Genomic DNA, 19739 nt, shown 5'->3' on the forward strand with positions numbered 1-19739 from the left:
GGTTTTTTGTTCACATGCGGCATTGTAACCTTGATTTTCTGTTTTTTTTTATTTCTTTGATGTGATTTTTTGAAAATGGTTTTCCCAATTCAATCATAGTCCGTTCTAATTTTTTGTTTATTCAATGAAAATTCTTTGAATTGTACGTCAGGACTTGTCCCTCTATGTTGTTTTACTTCGTCGTACTAAATGTTTTCGCTTTACCTCAGTTCCCAACTGGCTCATCATCTTGACTTTCTAGGCTAGTTAATAGCCGCCCTCATCTTCTCAGCCGGCTATTATAGCGCTCCTATTTTTTTACTTCGTCGAATAAAAAAATGTTTCGCTTTACCTCATTTTGCGCCTTTTCAACATCTTGCGTGAAAACTTTTTGACTTCTCTAGGCTAGTTTCTCTCTTCTCTCATTCTGCTAAAAGTGATTTTGAACATCAGTTGCTCAGCAAAGCAATTCAAAATGAACAGAGTTAGTACAAAAATGGATGTCAGAAATAGAAACGGGATAAACCCATAAAGCCCAATTTTAGATGCCCGCTATTTGAACGTCGTTCCTTTAAGTCTTATTTACCATCTCTAATGCTTATTGTTATTGATAGGAGCCCCTGTAGCCTCTCTCTAAGAAACAGAAGTATGTTCAACTACGAAATGCCATCAAAATAAATCGGACTTAAAAAAATGTTTTTGTACAAAAATTTTTTTTTTTTCAATATCTTCTGTTATTTCAATCCCAATCATGCTCATTGGAATCAACGGCGGCTATTTTTCGGCAATCTGCCGGGTATGTTTTCACTCTTATCTCATTCTGATAAAAGTGTTTTTAGACAGCAGTTGCTCAGCAAATCAATTCAAATTGAATAGAGTCAGTAGATGCACGTTACTCGAACTTTGTTTTTAGTTACCATCTCGAATGCTTATTGGTATTGATACTAGCCCTGTGTCGTCTCCGTACGAAACAGAAGTATGTTCAGCTCCAAAATGTCATCAAAATAGTTTGCACTTTAAAATTGTTTGTACAAAAATCATTTTTTCCATTAGTTTCTTTTCTTTCAATCCCAATCTTGGTTATGGGAATCAATGGTGGATTTTTTGGCAATCTGCTGCTATGTTGTTTCTTGTACTCTAGTTTAGATGCTGAGTTCACCATATTTAATGAATCTAATGAAACTGCGGACCAGATTGGAACTTTTTTGACACTTCGAAAAAATCTTGATTTTTGTCTAACTGCTTCAATCCCCAAATCGGTCAGTTGGGTCAACGGCGGCTATTTGCTGGCAATCTGTCGGCTATGTTTATGTTATAAGTTTATACTTATCATTTTTTTCTTTGATGATTTTGAGGCTTTCGGTGTACGAAGCCATGGTAGCTTTTTTCTGGAAATCTGCTATTCAGAGTGCCAGAAGTTTTTAGCGCCACTTTTTAACTCTATTCAACAATAGCAGAGTACCAAAATACTTTTTTATCTATACCTTGAATGAACCAAGATTTTTCCACGAAAGCATTTTTGACCTCCCTAAACATTTAGTCTTTAAGAGGCAATTGTCTTGTCATTTTGCCATTTAATTAATTTTTAATTGCTCTTGAACGAAGTTAATAGCAATTATTGTAAACGTGTTTTTTATGCAAATTTTTCGCTTGACAATTTTGCGCTTTTCTTCTAGAACATTCTTTGACTTTTCAAGTGACTTTTTTCACGCTTTCGTTCTTCATTTTTGTGTGATCTCGATTGCTCCGAATTTAAGCTTGTTGCTAATATAAAATTGGTTGCAGCATAGCGGAGGCAAGTGATTCGTAGCGCAGTGGTTAGTGCGGGTGGTTGTGGATCAGTGGTTCGAATCCCGGCGGGGGAAAGGTTTTTGTTTTTTTGCACCCATGAAGAAAAAATTGATCTAGGCTACAGCCCCTGAATTAAATTGCCTCGCCTGTCGTTCAAGAGGAATTCTTCCGACCTTTGTCGGTTTATATTTCCTATCTTTAATGCCTTTTTAGGTTTCTACAACAAGTTGTTAGGGTTTTAGCGATCTATTGTTTTGATTGCTATTTATTTCAAAGTGCTTTGTTGAAGCAAATAGATTGAATTAAGTTATATTGGTATCTATTTTTAATCTATTTTTTAGGTTTCCTGCATTATTTTTCTGTAAATTGGGCTTTTTAGAATAGTTGGTTTGTGTTGCTTTTCCGGATTGTCGTTATTGCTTAATGCGTTGTCTGTCGTATTTTCAGTAACTGATTGAATAAGAGAGGTGTCACAAGAGTTATCGATAGTTTTTTTGGACGTAGCAACTTGTTATTTTTTGAAAATGACTTTTCACATATTTTCTGTTGTATCAAGCAATCTAATTAATTGCTCTCGAACGAAGTTTGAGGCAATTAATCTAAGCCTGTTGATTTTTTTTTGCCAAATTTCCGCTTGACTGATTTGACTTTTCGAGTGACTTCGAGTAACCCCTCCCCCATGCACACACATACACATTATATTAGGTTGCAATAGATTAGAGTTCCCACTAGTTGTCCAAGAGCAATTCTTCCGACAGTAGTCTGTCATGTTATTTTTTATCTCGTTTTGCTTTTTATGCAAGTCACTATCTTCCATAGAGTTCAGATTTACCTCACTGTTGCAATTGTTGATTTTAAATTTATGCATAGTAAATGATGTCAAAAGCACTGATAACGCACTCTCATTGATTCCTAATCCATTTGGTTATCAAATTTTTTTAGAGCGAATGGTAGACGGTTTTAGTTTTAAGTCTGATAGCCTTTTTTCATTTGCTAAATTATGTATTACTGTTTTTAATTATGTTTTCTTTGTTTTATTATGTTATATTTGGACGTAGCAACTTGTATTTTTTTTGAAAATGACATGTAACATTTTGTTTTTTCTTTCTAGTGTTTTGATCACTCTAATTAATTGCTCTTGAACGAAGTTTGAAGCAATTATTGTAAACGTGTCAGTCTTTTTCACGCAAGTTTTTTGCTTGACGGGTTTGACGCCTTTGACTTTTGTTGTTTTGTGTGATCTAAATTTCTCTCATTTGCACTTGTAAGTAGCTGAAATCAAGTGGCGGCATTTCGCTACTAAAATTCAATAGAAAAGTGCGCCAAAATTTGTGTAATTTTTTTCACTTTGAGTTTTATTAGTGGTTAATAGCCGCCTTCAGCCTCTCAACGGCAATTAATTAGTCGCTCTCCTTTTTCATCAATTTTACTTAAGTCACGATTTTCACGCTTGAGTTTTGACTTACTTCACTCACTGTTTCAACTGAATGGATTTTAAATTCTTTCACGTATTGAATTCGTTAATATAGAGAATACGGTCAAAGTCAAAAGAGCAAAAATAAAAAGAAACGGGATAAACATATAAAGCCTCGTCCTTGCGTCTTAATGCATTAGGTTATCAAAGTTCATTAAAACGATTGGTAGCTGGCATTAGAATTATGCCTTATAGCCTTTAGTTTAGAAGCTGAATCGAGTGTAATTTTGGAATCTAACAGAATATGCAGACTTTACACGCCAAATAATACTGTGACACTTTGATAAATTCAGTCAATCTTTTTTTTTCAGTTTCAATCCCAATGTGCGTCAAGCGGGTCAACGGCGGCTTTTTTCGGCATTTAGCCGGCCATGCTTGTAATCGTATACAATATTCTCTAATGACGTCATTTGAAGCCTCCTTAGCGATTTTAGCCCCCCTCCCCGACTGAAGCAGGCTGGAATAGATTAGAGCTCCCACTAGTGTTGTTCGAGAGCAATTTTTCCGACATTAGTCGGTTCTTTTTAATTGCTCAAACGAAGTTTGTAGCAGTTATATTAGTCCTGTGGGTCTTTTTTATGCGATTTTTTGCTTGACCGATTTTTTGCCTGACGCTTTTGACTTTTCCTTTCTAGCTACTGACGAACAACATCTCGCTAAACACACGCAAATTTATACTTTTTTGCAATTTTTTTCCAGCTTTTTTGAAAATTTTTGACATTTTATTTTTTAAGCCCTAGTTGTCAAGGAACCTCCTCTAGATTTTAGCAATAGGTTACTGCATAGTCTCTAGTGGGAATGGAATGGTTTCAACATTTTAACATCAAGAATTTTTTTCACAAAACGTGCAATTTCAAGTTTTTTGGCCTTTATTTTTCATTATTCAGTTCTTTCCAGACCCAGGGGCCAGAAAGCATCTTAAGGGGTTTGATAATAAGTTGCTGAAAATTTTTTAGTGGCCATGGAATTGTTTTTCAACTTTTTAATGTCTCAAATTTTGATAAAACTTGCTTTAGAAAATTTTGTCGTTTTTTTTGTTTTAGCCTCAAGAGCCAATGAACCTCCTCTAGTGTTTAAAAATAGGTTATGGTGTAATTTCTAGATGTAATGGAATGTCTTGCAAGATTATAACATCACGAATTTCAGCATACTTTTTGCCATTTTAAGAAAAAAAATTTATATTTGTAGTTATTGTTCAGGTTTTTGAGCCTCAAGGGTCAGAAAACCTCCGTAAGGGTTTGATAATAAAATACTGGAATATTTCTGTTGGTCATGGATTAATTTTCAACTTATTAATATCACAAGATTTAGCAATTTTTTTAAATAAAACTTGCAATTTTTAGAACAAGTTTTTGGAAAGTTTTCATTTTTTTTGGTATCTCTAGCCTCAAGTGGCGCAGAATTTCTTCCAGGGTTTGATAATATATTACTGCATAGAGGTAATAGAATGTTTTTCAAGATTTTGATATCACGAGTTTAAGCAATTTTTTAAAAAAACTTTCAATTTTTTTTGATGTTTTTGAATTTTTTCCCGCACCAGGGGCCCTGGGACTTCCTCCAAGGTTTGATAAGCTGATGCATAGTTTTTAGAGTTCATGGGATTGTGATCAATTTTTCTTATGACTCCAGTTTTAGTAATTTTTGGATAACATTTAAAGTTTTCATCATTTTCGAAGTGTATGGATCTTTGAGCCAGTGAAATTCATTCAGGCTTGAAACAGGGATACTAGATAGTCCCTTGAGACAATGAAGTTTTTATGCAGATCTTAATTTAGCAAGATTATACCAAGCTTTAGCGAGTTTTAGCAAGCTTTTGTGGAAATGTTCAATTGTTTTTAAAATTTTTGTATATTGTCCTTTTCAGAGTTTAACGATCATTACTGGCCAACGAAAATTTTTAGGTTTTGGAGATGTTTTCCGTTAAATAACTTTCGAGAGAAACAATGGTTTTGAACTTTTTTTACTGAGAAGTTGAAAACTTTTTTCAATTTTGCCGTTTTCAGATTTTTTCGAAGATTTATTTACTAACAAGGCTAGAAAATTTAAGTCGCAGAGTCCAATCCCATAGTGGAAAATATTGCTATCTCTCCTTCTCTGTGTCGGTTAAGGTTTCTTTACTTGTCTTCCTTACTTTCCTTACTTGTTAAATAACTTTCGAGAGAAACAATGGTTTTGAACTTTTTTTACTGAGATGTTGAAAACTTTTTTCAATTTTGCCGTTTTCAGATTTTTTCGAAGATTTATTTACTAACAAGGCTAGAAAATTTAAGTCGCAGAGTCCAATCCCATAGTGGAAAATATTGCTATCTCTCCTTCTCTGTGTCGGTTAGGGTTTCTTTACTTGTCTTCCTCGTTCACGTTTTATCTCTCTCTCTCTCTCTCACTCACTCTAGCTCTCTCACTTAAGATATTAATTTCTTGAATTTGAGCAAGATTTTGTTAAAATTTGCAATTGGTTCAAATGTTTTTCTTTATTTTTTGTCTTTTTCTGAGTTTAACGACCATTACTGGCCAATGAAACTTTCCAAGTCTCGGAGATGGGATACTTGACAGCACTTTCGAGACAACAATTGGTTTGAAACTTTTTTACGGTAAATTTGAAAACTTTTCTTCATTTTTCCTTTTTCAGTTTCTATTCTTTTACTAAATGGGCTAGAAAACTAGAAGTTGCAGAGTCGAATCCCTTCATGGAAAATGTTCCTCTATCTCTTTCTCTTTCTGTCGGTTGGGGTTTCTTTCCTTCTCTTTCTCTTTCACGTTTTCTCTCTCTCACTCTATCTCTTTTTTTGTATGCTACACCTCAGCTGGTGTTGTGTGGCGTAATATCATTATCTCTGATCCTCATTAACAATGGGTTATAGTAAAATTGTTTTTTTATCACACATGACTGAATAGGCACTTAGGAAATCATTGTTAATTGCTCTCAAAAGCAATTTGTAGCAAATATAATAATCTTGTTTCTCTTTTATACAATTTTTCGCTTGGCCGATTTATTGTCTGACCCATTTGAGTTTTGTCTTCAGAAACTGGATATAGAGGTAGCGCCCAGTTTGAATTAAGTTTTCTTAGAGCCGTTCAGCCCACTAGTCTTCAAGTATGCGATTAACAGAAACTGTTTTGGAGACTTATACTTATGGCGTGAAGGGCGGCTCTTGGAAATTGATCCCATACACCACCCACCCACCGCCCCCACATTAGTCCCCCAAATCCCATTTTGCTCGCCAGCTGCAGTGCACCCTCGCTGCGCTCACCTTACGCCCCTTCAATTAATCTACAGCTAGCCTCACTGAACCGTGGCTAGCTACAGACTAAGCCAACAGCTCGCTGGTCGTTTGAGAGCAATTCGCCCGACGTTAGTCGGTTAGGTTTTATTTTTCAATCATGTGCGGATGGTACCGCAATCTCAGCTGAGATTATTTGTCTTCAAGGTGCTAGTGCAAATCATATTTTGATTTTTGCGCTGTTTTTTGAACACACTAATGAAGCATCCATTGAGATCTTGGCTGTAGTCCGTCGAATTTTAATGCGATTCCCGAATGTTCCGGCTACATTTTATACGATAAGGTTTCAGATAGATTAACTTTTTATTGTAAGTTAGACTGAGATTGCCATTGGTTGAACATTTTAGGCCGCGATATATATATCACGGCCACTGAGGCATGTGGACTCCTGCTCTAATTTATTTGACCGTACAAATAGGGATGAGTTTTAAGCAATTAAATACTTCAATTTAATGTACTAATTTTTATTAAGTTTTCGGTCAACTGAATTTTTGATCGGCCCTTGCCGTTGGTGCAAATTCTTAACATGAAAAGAAGAATTGTACTATTTACCAAGTTTTTTTACAGGTTTTGAAAGTGGCTATATTGAGTGAGAAATGGGCTAAAGACTACACGTGGTACGTGGACACTATCTTGCGCCTGATTAGAGTGGCTGGCGATTATGTCTCCGAGGAAGTGTGGCACAGAGTCATCCAGATTGTCACCAATGTCGAGTCTGTCCGAAACTATGCCGCAAAAACTGTTTTCGAGGCTTTGCAGGTTTGTCAGCAAAACACAGACGTTGCTTGCACTACCGTTATGTCTCTTTAGTGTTCAATTCACTAAAATATTTACTGCTCATTATGTCAATACATAAATATTTGATGTGTTTTTTTCCTGGTGATCTCTACGAATGCTGCTCTAGGAGTTGGGGAATACTAACTTAATATTTAAATGCGTTGAGTGGATGACTTTTCGACTTTGAAAATTTTTTTTCGACTTTGAAAATTTTATTGGTACTAATATAATATATATAACAATATTTTGAATAAAGGAACTGGTATGTCTTTAAGGAACTGTGGTCTTTTTTATGCAATTTTTCGCTTGACAGATTTTTCGTCTGACTCATTTGTCTTTTCGACCTCAAAAACGGAAGAAACAGGTAGAGCACAGAGGGCATTAAGTTTTCTTAGATCCTTTCGATTCACTTGTCTTCTAGTATGCGATTCTCAGAAAGGTTGTATTTTCTGAAGCTGAATATCTGTAGAGGATTCAAAATTCGAACAATGATAACACGCTTTTTTTTTTACCGCACCGCCTGTTTTCTAAAGTATTGATTAGGTTGTTATCAATGATAATCAATAGTACCCCTGGATACTGGAAATGGCTAGTCAGTAGTGAATTAATCATAACAGGAAGTAGCTTTTTGGTAGGCAGTGACTCATTGTATAACCATTTAATACTTTGGGTCATTTTGAAGAGCAGATTTGCGACTTTGATTAATAGCTTAGCTCTTTATCTACTCTTACTCCCCGATAGTTCAATTCAGTTTTCTGTTCAATTTTTTTGTGTTCGAAATCGTAGTGATTGCAGTTGATACGTTATGCCGACACGGTTTTATCTGCATTCAGTTTGTGCATTACAAAAAATAATTGTCCACTTATCTTTTTAGAGTATTCAAGTGACCATCTATAGTTATCAAGGTTGCGATGGGATGTTAAAAGAACAAAATCATCAGCATAGTGGATGCTTTCGAACCTTTTTTTTATCGGCACTGAACAAAAGTGGATCCTGATGAACAATTTGTGTACCTCAATCCATACGAAATCAGTTACTATTTGCATTCTAACGCTTTATAAACTTGACAAAATTGACTTAGTTGGGTTATCTTCCTCGCCTTTTTTTCAGGGGATTCACATTGGCTATTTTCAATTCCTTGAAAAATTTGTCCTTATGGTATGCATTAAATAGTTCTATGACTGGTCTTACTAAAACTAGTAGCATCACGGGAATTATGTATAAATTTTCCAGCCCACGATGTTTTTGTTTTTCCGAAAATAATGGATTCACATTGAGTTAAGAGTGGGTCACGTTTGAATATTTCTTCACGTGTTGGCGAGATAAACGTTTTAGCTAAAGAATAAAGAGTTTTATTGTTATGCACAAAAATCTTTTGTAAGGGAGATCTTTCATATTGAAATTTCAATGTCAAATATTTCTGATTTTAAATGTTCAAATATTTTGACTTTGCTGCGGCAAAGAGAATTGCTGACCGAAAAAAGTTTTTGGTTTTGGCTGCAGTTGGGCCGGTTTTCACCCCTCCTCTCTCGACCCCCACCCTCCCACTCCCGCTTCAACCCTACCCTCATCCTTATGCTAACCTCCTAAAGTTGAGGCTATCTACTACAAAACCTAACCACCACTCGCCCGTCGTTTGAGAGCAATTCGGCCAATATTAGTCGGTTGTTTTTCTCTTAACTAAATCGTCTTCAAAGGTAATAGTCGAATTGGTGCTTTGACTACTGAGGCACAGTTTGTCCTGAGGAAAATTGAATATGTCATTGCTCGAAAGACGAGGCAGTAGATGGTTTTCTGCGTCTGCAGAAGTATTTACACCTGTGCGATAGTTATGTTGCGAAACGATAGTGTAGGATTTCTGCATGGTGGTGTAGCAAAGCGGTAGTTCTCATACAAATTTGTTACTTTGATTACAGGCTAACGCGTGCCACGAGAATATGGTAAAGGTGGGCGGATACATCCTGGGAGAATTCGGACACCTGATTGCGAATGACTCTAGCTCCTTCCCCTTGACCCAGTTCCAACTCCTACATTCCAAATACCCCCTCTGCTCCGTCTCGACTCGCATCATGCTTTTGAATACATACGTCAAATTCGCCAATGTGTTCGCAGAGTACGCTGGAGTTAAAAGCGCTATTGAAGATGTAAGTAGTGTAAATGAGCAGTTTTGTCCAGCTCTGAGTATGAAAGTACCTCAAGTTACTTCAAACATTTCTGTTCAGGTGCTGCTGAATGATTCCAACATTAAAAGCAGTGACGTGGAATTACAACAGAGAGCATCTGAATATCACAAACTTATTACGATGAACAACACAGACGTACTGGTAGGAATACCCATTTCGCTGTAATTTTTCCATTTTTAATAGCCGCCCTCATTTTAGCCGGCTATTATACCGGCCCTGTTTTTACGACTCGAAGAGAAGAGGAGTATTTGTGGAGCGTCTTTTTACGACTCTAAGAGGGAAAGTGACTTTTATATAGCTGCGAAGCTGAAAGCTGAGCAGAGTTATATTTATATTGCCATAATTTTTTGCAGTGTATTGAGAGCACGATGTAAAAGTCAATGCCGCACGTGAACACTAAGCGTTTAGGTGAAACGGCTGAACGAACTGAAGAGCAGAGAGAAGAGTGAATTTCTGTTCATGTCGCGTTTTTGAGAGAGTGAGAGAGAGGAAAATTGGAGTAAAAAATTGATCAACTGCTAAGTTGATCAGGTGTGGCTTTTTTGAAGCAGTTTTTCTGTTTTTACTTCAACAAATAACTGTAGGTTGAAGAATTTTTTCGGCCATCTCAATAATATTTTAGAGGTTTATATGTAATCTTGATCTATTTTTGTTATTTCGCCGTTTTAGACGCTTTTTGACGGTTTTTGTACTCCTTCATTTTTTAGTGACTGGTGTAATTTTTGTGGTTGAAATGTTTTAGTTGAAGAAAATTGAATCAAAAGGCTGAATCAAAAAATGTTGCTTAATTTTTGTTTGTTGTTTCTTGCATAATTCTTATTTTTCCTGCATTTCAGAATATATTTGTTATGTTCAATTGTTATGTTAAATGAAATCATGTCAAGTTTTGATAGCACATATATTCATTAATTAAATTGATCAACTCAAAACTTTTTTTGTTGTTCCTAATTCTTTCTCAAGTATTAATTGTTTTCCAGAGCATTTGGATATCGTGTGGTGGCTCAATTAATCAATAGTAGCTGTTTCATATGTTGAGAACAGTTTCCGAGATTTCACAATTTTAACGGAATATTTTTCAAAAAATATATAACTGTTTAATTGCTGTCAAACGAAGTTTGTAGCAATTATATTAGTCCTGTCGGTCTTTATTTTTATGCGATTTTTCGCTTGACTGATTTTTCCTCTGACGCTTTTGACTTTTCGTCCTCAAAAACGGGATAAACAGGTAGAGCCCGGAGCATAGTAAGTGCTCTTAGAGCCTTTCAGACCTGTTTCAGCTCAAACCGTTTTGGAGACTTATACTTATGTTGTGAAGGGCGGTTCTTAGAGGTTGACGACACCCCCCACTGTTGACCCCCCTATTGCCCCCACCCCCACCGCGCTGTTGCCCACCCCCTCCCCATCAGACCCCCGGTGTACACACCCTTCTCCCTTGGCTACTGACGAACAACCGATCGCTGAAAACACGCAATTTTATACTAATTTTCACAAATTTTTTCAAGTTTTTTTGAAAATTTTTGTCATTTTTTGTTGTTTTTCAGCCCCAGGTGTCAGGAAACCTCTTCTAGGGTTTTATATTAGGTTACTACATAGTTTCTAGTGGTAGTGGAATGGTTTCAACATTTTAACATCACGAGTTGTAGCCTTTTTTTTTAACAAAACGCGCAAATTTTTCCAGTTTTTGACATTTAATTTTTATTATCCACTTCTTTCCGGACGCAGGGTCCAGAAAACGTCCGGAAGTCTTTGATATTAAATTACTGAAACAATTTTTTTGTCATGGAATAGCTTTCAATTTTTTAATATGACAAATTTTATCATTTTTTTTATAAAACTTACATTTTTTTTCAAGTTTTTGTTGGTTTTTAGGTTTCTCAAGACTCGAGAAACCTCCTCTAGGGTTCAATAGTAGGTACTATATAAATTCTAAATGTAATTTATTGTTTATTGAGATTAAACACCACGAAATTTTGCATTTTTTTTTTACAAAACTTGCAACTTTTAAATGTTTAGCATATATTGTCAGTTTATTATCGCTATAATAAGTATAGTTTAGTATATTTGTCAGTATTGTCATTTATTCAGGTTTTTCAGGCTGACAGAAAATCTCCGTTAGGGTTTGATAATGAGTTACTGAAAAAATGTTTATTGGCCATGGATTAGTTACAACTTTTATCACAAATTTTAGCCGTTTTTTTGCAATTTCTAATTTTTCTCAAGTTTTTTGAATGTTTTTGTCATTTTCTTGGTTTCTTCAACCTCAACAGCCACATAGACTCCTCATAAGTTTGAGCCGACATTACTTCATAGCTTTCAGATCTAATGCAAGGTTTTTCTAGATTTTAAGATTAGCAAGTTTTAAAATTATTTGCAATTTCAATTTTTTTTGAATCTTTGACTTTTTTAATCATTTTTTCCGGCACCAGGGTCCTAGGGACCTCCTCCAAGGCTTCATGAAAAGCTGTCGCATGGTTTCTAGATTCCTGGAATTCTTATCAATATTGCAATGACTCCAGCTTTAGCACTTTTTTGATAAAATTTAATTTTAAATTTTCGAAAAGTTATTATCATTTTCCAAGTTTATGGATGTTTTTGAGCCAGTAAAACTAATTAAAGCTTGACATTGTGATACTGGATATCCTCTTGAGACAATGAAATTGTTTTGAAGATTTTAATGTCTGGAATTTTTGCAAGATCTTGTTAAAATTTGCCATTGTTTTCAAAATTTTTGAGTGTTTTTGTCCTTTTCTGAATTTAAGTATCATTACTGGCCAACGAAGTTTTTCGAGTCTTGCAGATTTGCAGATGGGTTGACATAACTCAGGAGAGAAAAAATAGTTTTGAACATTTTCACTGCGAAATCTGGAGGCCTTTCTTTTAAATTTTGCAATATTTTGCAAATATCAGTTTTCTATTTCATTTGTTTAACAAAGCTAGAAAACTAAAAGTTGAAGAGTCGAATCAAGCTAGCGCTAGCTTCAAAAAACCGTGGCTAGCTACTGACGAAGCCAACCGCTGCCGGTCGTTTGAGAGCAATTGGCCCGACGTTAGTTTTTTTTAATAGCCGCCGTCAGCATCTCAACACGGCTATTCTTTAGGCGCTCTCGCTCTTTGTAATACGCTTTACCTTTTGATCAGGTTTTCGTTTTACATCAGTCACGATATTCACGTTTGACTTCTGACTTACTTCACTCACTGTTTCAACTGAATGGATTTCAATTTCTTTCAAGCATTCAATTTCGCAATGTAGTGAATATTGTCTAAGACAAAAGATCAAAATCAAAAGAGACGGGATAAACCGATATCCCCGGTCATTAAGTCATTGAGAATTAGGTTATCAATTTTAGTTTTTAGTTTAGGAGCTGAATTAAGTGTAGTTTTAGAATCTAAATGAAACTACACACCAAATTAGAACACTTTTTGACAGAAAAACAGAAAAAAATTGCTCAACTTATTTTTGTTCTTCTTTTTCGGTTTCAATCCCGATGTGCATCAAGCGCGTCAATCGGTGGTTATTTTCCGGCAATCTGCTGGCAATTTTTTGAATTTTGATCTTTCCTTAGTTTTTTTGCCGTTCGAGATTTATCGTTATATTTCCCTATCATTTCTTTGACACAACTAAATCATATCTCACAATCTATTTTTTACAATGTTTAAAACAAAAAAATTTTCCAAAAAATACTTTTTCAACAATGGTTTCAAGAAAAGATTTTCATTCATTTGCTTTTCCCCTGATATTTTGTTTCTAGCTAGCGTGCAAGTTAAGTTTTACTTTGAGTTACTTCTGGAGTCTTCCGGCTATGTTTTTAAGATCTGTTCACACATTTTCATGATTTTTGAATTCAACTTGAAGTAAATATTTTTGTCACGCCGAAACAGGAACTGGAGTGATAGAGCATGTGATTTTGCGGCTAGAATTTTTTGCTGTAATTTTTAATTAATGCGAGGAATTGGTAATTGAACAAAAAATCGCTTTCTCTCTAGCCCTTTTTTGTTCAAATGCGAGATTTAGACATTTTTATTATTTGAAATTTTTTTTCTGAATTTTGTCTAAATGGCTATCGCCATCCATTCTGGGTCAATTTTTTATGGTTAAGTCAATGAAAAATTTGAATTGCGTCGTACTTGTCCTGCTATGTTTTTTATTTCGTTGTCTGACGCGCTGTTTTCGGTTTACATTTGTTCACACCGCAAGTTGAAAAATTTGATGGTTTCCTCCTCTAACGGAATTTACGCGTGTGACGTCATCTCTCAATCACTCGAGCAAAAAAGCTTCTATGCGGTTCGAGTTATTAAATTTTGATCTTACGTGACTTACGTCACTCAATAAAGATTTTCATTTTCAATTTAAAGTTTAATTTAAACTATCTTAAGGTCAAAGGAACTCATTTTTGCAATAATGATCCCTAACAAAAAAAAGGCTGAGGAATGAACTTAACAAGCTTTACTAACTTATGGCTGTTTTTTTACATAGCTCTTTGATCGGCGCTTATAATTTGCTGAAAACTTATTGCTGTCTGTTTTTAATTGCTCTTGAACGAAGTTCATATCAATTATTGTAAACATGTGTCTTTTCTATGCAAATTTTTTGCGTGACAATTTTGCGCTTTTCTTCTAGAACATTTTTTGACTTCTCAAGTGACTTTTTACGCTTTCGTTCTTCATTTTTGAGTGATCTCGGCGTTGCTCCGAAGTAAAGCGTGTTGCTAATATAAAAACGTTTGCAGATTAGCAGTGGTAAGTGATTTGTAGCGCAGTGGTTGGTGCGTTTGGCTGTGGAGCGGGAGGTCAGTGGCTCGAATCCCGGCGGGGGAAGGCTTTTGCACCCATAAAGAAAAATTGATCTAGGCTACAGACCCTGAATTAAATTGCCTTGCCTGTCGTTCAAGAGCAATTCTTCCTTCATTTGTCGGTTTAGGTTTAATAGCCGCACAGTGATAGCTGGGGTTATTATTGGCCTTCTCTTGGTTTTTTATTTCGTTGTCGCGATTGAAGGTTCCTGACAGTTAAATTAAGTGATACGCTCGTTTGAATGTTTTTTTATGGCTGCGAAGCTGTAAGCTGAGCGAAGCTTTTTTGCGGTGCTCTTGGTTTTGTTTCGTCGTCTGATGCTCTTTTTTCGTTTTACATTTGTTCACACAGCAAAGCTGAAAAAGTCAAATTTTCTGAATGACTTCTTGCTCTCACTAACGGCGTTTGTGCGTGTGACGTCATTTCTCATTCTCTCTAGCAAATGTTTTAAGACCATTTGCGTTATTATATTTTAATCATGTTAGTCGATTATGTTTTTGCATTGCAATATCATTGAACGGGATGAACTGGTAAAACTCGAGCGGAGCTATTGTCTTTTTTTAAGATCTGTTTACACATTTTCAAGATTTTTGAAGTCAAATTGGAGTAGTGATCTTGGTCACGCCGAAACAGGAAGTGGACCGAAAAAGCGAGTGGTTTTGCGGCGTGAATTTTTTTTGTTCTAATTTTAAAGTAGAGTGAGAAAAGAGTGCTTGAACAAATATTCGCTTTCTCGGTAGTGGTTTTTTGTTCACATGCGGCAATTTCACGTTGATTTTTTAGTGTTTTTTCGATTTTTCGGATCGGAACTTTTTCTAATTGGTTTTCCCAATCCATTCATAGTTCGTTCTCGACCTAGTTTCTTGTTTGAACCGAGTTTCCATTTCTCTCTAAATGTTTTTTGTTCACATGCGGCATTTTTGCATTGATTTTTGCATCGTTTTTTAAATTTTTTTAATCTGATTTTTTTAGAAATGGTTTTCCAAATTCCGTTCTAAGTCTATTTTTTTGTTCAGTCAATAAAAGTTTTCACGTCAAGACTTGTCCTGCTATGTTTTTTTTGTTTCGTCTTCTGACGCTCTTTTTCGTTTTACATTTGTTCACAAAGCAAATTTGAAAAAGTCAAATTTTCTGAATGACTTCTTCTCACTAAGAGCGTTTGCGCGCGTGACGTCATTTCTCACTCTCTTTAGCAAAATCTTTTTGCGTGATTAGATTTTGATCACAAGTGACTTACCTCACTCAATAAAATGACTTTTGCACTTGAAATTTTAAGTTTAGTTTGAATTGGTTTAAGGTCAAAGGAACTCATATGTGCAATAAGGGTCACTAATGAAGAGTTCTGCGCAATGAATTTTAACAGGCTTTATTAATTTATCGTTTAATTTTTTTACAAAGCTTTTCTAAATGGACTTACCTCACTCAATAAAATGACTTTTGCACTTTAAAACTGATGTTTAATTTTATTTTGTTTAAGTTCAAAAGAACTCATGTGCAGTAAAGGTCCCTATTAAGAGGCTTCTGGGGATTGATATTTAAAAAGCTTTATTAATTTATCGCTGAGTGTTTTTTACCTAGTTTTTTGTGCGGCTTCGATTTCTTTTCAATTTAGATTTATCGGTTTCTATCTCTTATATGGCACGCAGGTCTATTCTTTCGCAGATATTCCGGCAATCTGCCGGCTATGTTTTACTTATTTTGCTGATTTGAAGTGGTTTTCAAGCATCGGTATGAAAGAGATAGAAAAATATGTAAACAAAATTTTACGCTAAGCGAGAGATAATTTTAATCACGTGCGACTTTTTCCACAGCGGTTGTTTAGTTTTGACACAAAATTTTTCCGTCGAAGGTTTTCTTCTCTGTTAGCTCAGCTAATTATAGTGCGTTGGGGTTCATTTTTGAGCTTTTGAAGCAAATTAGACTTTCAGATGCAATTTTTGAGTTATTTTGCATTTTTGCTCTGTTGGACCCTCTTTACCAGTCTCTGTACACATTTTCATTTTCTATTGCGTCTCTGGAGTTTTTGGCTTAACTTAGTTATCTAAATGATTAAGGTGGTCTTTCTATTCGACAGATTTTGAGTCCTGTTTATTAACAGAAATGGGATAATTTTACTTAATTTTGGCCAATTTTCTTTTTTAATAGCCGCGAAGCGATAGCTGAGGCTATTACTGGCCATCTCTTAGTTTTCTTTATTTATTTCGTCGTCGAAATTTTTGTTACGACCATATGACGTCACAACCACTTCAAATCTGCTTTCTGTTTATTCGTTCGTGTAATTTCAGCTGAATTGCGTGCGTGACGTTATTTTTCACTCTTAGTGGAGCTCGTTTTTGTGTTCATTCGCCTGATTTAATTTTCGGTCAATCGTGACTTACCTCACTGTTAAAAATGAATTCCTCACTCTGAAATTGACTTTTCTTTGCTTTAATTCAAAGAGATAAGGTCAAATGAGTGCTTGTCACTCTAATTGACGGTTATTTAAGAGCAGAAAATAGAAACCGCAATAAGTTATACAGATTCTTAATCAAAGTGTAACGTCTCAGCCCTTGATGAAAAGAATAAGTTTCTTTTCTGGTCTATCTTTTTTACCTTCTTTTTGAGACTACAGATCTATAAAGCTATTGCGGGTATTTTCGGGCATTTTGCCAGCTTTGTTCTTAGTGTTTTGCCTATTTCAGGCCTCGTAATGGCTCTTTGTTTTCACTGTTTTTGTAGAGCTATTACATTAGTACCTCGGTATATTGCTACTAAGGTTGTCACTTCAAGCTTATACATGGACATTTTCACTGAAATAATTTGTATAAACGAAAAATCTGATGAGATTATAAGTTTATACAAATTATTTCAGTGAAAATGTCCATATATAAGCTTGATGTGTCAACTTAGTAGCAATATACCTAGGTACCAATGTAATAGCTCTACAAAAAACAGTGAAAACAAAGCCATTACGAGGCCTGAAACGATTGGCGTTTTTTTTCACTGGCATTAGATTGTTCACTGATCCAGCAGTAAATTTATTTAAAGGTTTTCCCAGAATAATTGTTAATAGCCGCCGTCAGCCTCTCAATGGCTATTATTTAGAGCTGGCATTTTGCTTTTTAAGAAATTTTTTTTTACTTTTCCTTTGTCTCTGTTGTTTTTGATCAGATTGTAATTCTAAGTTTTAACTCTAAATTTCCGGCCAATAGATTTATCTGAGTTATCTAAGCTAGTAATGGTGCGTTTCTGATCATTTTTGAAGTCTTGAAGCAATTTTTAGACATTTAGATGCAATTTGAGCTTTTACAATTTTGCCCTGTTGGACGCTCTTTATCAGTTTTTGTAAACTTATTCATTTTCTATGGCATCAGTGGAGTTTTTTTGTTTGAACTTAGTTGTTTAAGTGGCTTCGGTGGTCTTTCTTTTCGAGCGATTTTGAGTTGTGTTTAGTTGCTCTTGAACGAAGTTCATAGCAATTATTGTAAACGTGTGTCTTTTTTATGCAAAATTTTTGCGTGACAATTTCGCTTGACTTTTCGAGTGACTTTTACGCCCTTGCCTTTTTGCGTTTCACGTGACCTAAAATTCTCTCTCAATCAAAATTTCAAGCAGTTGAACTCAATTGGCGGTAATTTAATACTAAAATCAAATGAAAAGTGCGCCGAAACTGGTGCCATTTTTTACTTTAAATCTTAATAGTGGTATATGTTAACCTCTAATGTGGTTATTTGAAGCCCACTATTGAACTTCTTAGTCCCATTTAGGCTCTCCCCCGACTGAAGCTGGCTGCAGTTGATTAGAGCTCCCACTAGTCGTTCGGGTTCAATTCTTGCGAGGTTTAGTCGGTTATGTTTATTAAAGGAAATTGGATATTTTTAATCAATTTCGGCCCATTTTCAAGTCTTTTGATTATTTTCTGAATTTAAGTCTTTCGCAATAGCTTTTTGTTCAGTATTTAATTTAGAACTTTTGAATAAGTTCTATGGTATATTGCAAATAAAGTTGACACCTCAAGGCTATACATGGCCATTTCTACTGAAATAAATTATATAAACTTGTCCTGGTTATTTGACCCGGTTTCATGTTTAATTGCTCTCAAACGAAGTTTGTAGCAATTATATTAGTCCTGTGGGTCTTTTTAGGCAATTTTTCGCTTGACCGATTTTTCGTTTGACGCTTTTGACTTTTCGTCCTCAAAAACGGGATAAACAGGTAGCGCCCAGCGGGCATTAAGTGCTCTGAGAGCCTTTCAGCTCTGTTTTAGCTCAAACTATTTTGGATACTTATACTTATACTTATGGTGTGAAGGGCGGTTCTTAGAGGTTGAGGACACCCCCACTGTTGACCCCCCTCCTATTGCCCCACCCACCCCACCCCCACCGCGCTAATGCCCCCCACCCCAGTGATGCCCCCCAATGAACCCCCAGTGACTCCCAACCCCCCCCCCCCCCCCCACCTCCCGTGGCTAGCTACTGACGAACAACCGCTTGCTAAAAACGCAAATTTTTACTGTTTTGCAATTTTCAAGCTTTTTGAAAATTTATGACTTTTGATTTTTATCAGCCTTAGGCGTCAAAGAACCTCCTCTAGGGTTCGATAATAGGTTACTGCATTGTTTCGTAATTGAATGGTTTCAACATTTTAATATCACGAATTTCAGCAATTTTTTTTTTACAAAACGTGCAATTTTTCATTTTTTTTCATAATTTTCCTTATTGAGGTCTTTCCAGAACCAGGGACCAGGAAACATCCTAAGGGGTTCGATAATAAGTTACTGATAAATTTTTAATGGCATTTGAATAGTTTTTCATTTTTTTAATGTTAGAAATTTTAGCAATTTTTTAGCTTTTTTTTGTTTTTAGCAAGTTTTTTAGAAGTTTTTTTTATAGTTTTTTAGAATTTGTCTGCCTCAAGAGCCGAGGAACCTCCTCTATTGTTTAAAAATAGATTACTGAATAATTGCTAGATTAAATGGAATTTCTTGCAAGATTTTAACGTCACGAATTTGGCAAATGTTTGATATTTTTGCCATTTTTTTTCAATTTTTTTTGACATTTATAATCATTACTCAGATTTTTTGAGCTTCAAGGTTCACAAAACCTCCCTTAGGGTTTGATAATAAGTTACTGGAAAATCTTTGTTGGTCATGGATTAATTTTCAACTTTTTAATATCACAAGTTTTGGCAATTTTTTTAAACATAAAGCTTGCAATTTTTGTCTTTTTTAGGTTTCTCTGGCCTCAAGAGACGACACTGAATTTCCTCTAGGGTTTGATAATATTTTATTGCATAGTTTATAGATGTAATGGAATGCTATTCAAGATTTTAATATCAGTAATTAATAATTTTTTTTTATTTTAATATATTAATCATGTTTGTCCTTCATGCAATTTTTCGCTTGGCCGATTTTTTGTCTGACCCATTTGACTTTTGTCTTCAGAAACGGGATAAAGAGGTAGTGCCCTGAGGTCACTAAACCGT

General features: G+C 35.3%; 1 protein-coding gene across 2 annotated transcripts in view; it reads left to right on the top strand.

The window, feature by feature from the left end:
• Positions 1-19739, top strand: part of LOC142339416 (AP-2 complex subunit alpha-2-like) — a 90074-nt gene that overhangs the window by 14948 nt on the left and 55387 nt on the right. For both annotated transcript variants that reach the window (XM_075389437.1, XM_075389439.1), the window contains exons 9-11: positions 7093-7284; positions 9219-9446; positions 9525-9626. In XM_075389437.1, the coding sequence (XP_075245552.1) occupies positions 7093-7284; positions 9219-9446; positions 9525-9626 (522 nt within the window). The remainder of the gene's footprint in view (positions 1-7092; positions 7285-9218; positions 9447-9524; positions 9627-19739) is intronic.

Source organism: Convolutriloba macropyga, chromosome 5 (assembly GCF_964194025.1).
Source record: "Convolutriloba macropyga chromosome 5, txConMacr16.3, whole genome shotgun sequence".
Lineage (NCBI taxonomy): Eukaryota > Metazoa > Xenacoelomorpha > Acoela > Convolutidae > Convolutriloba > Convolutriloba macropyga.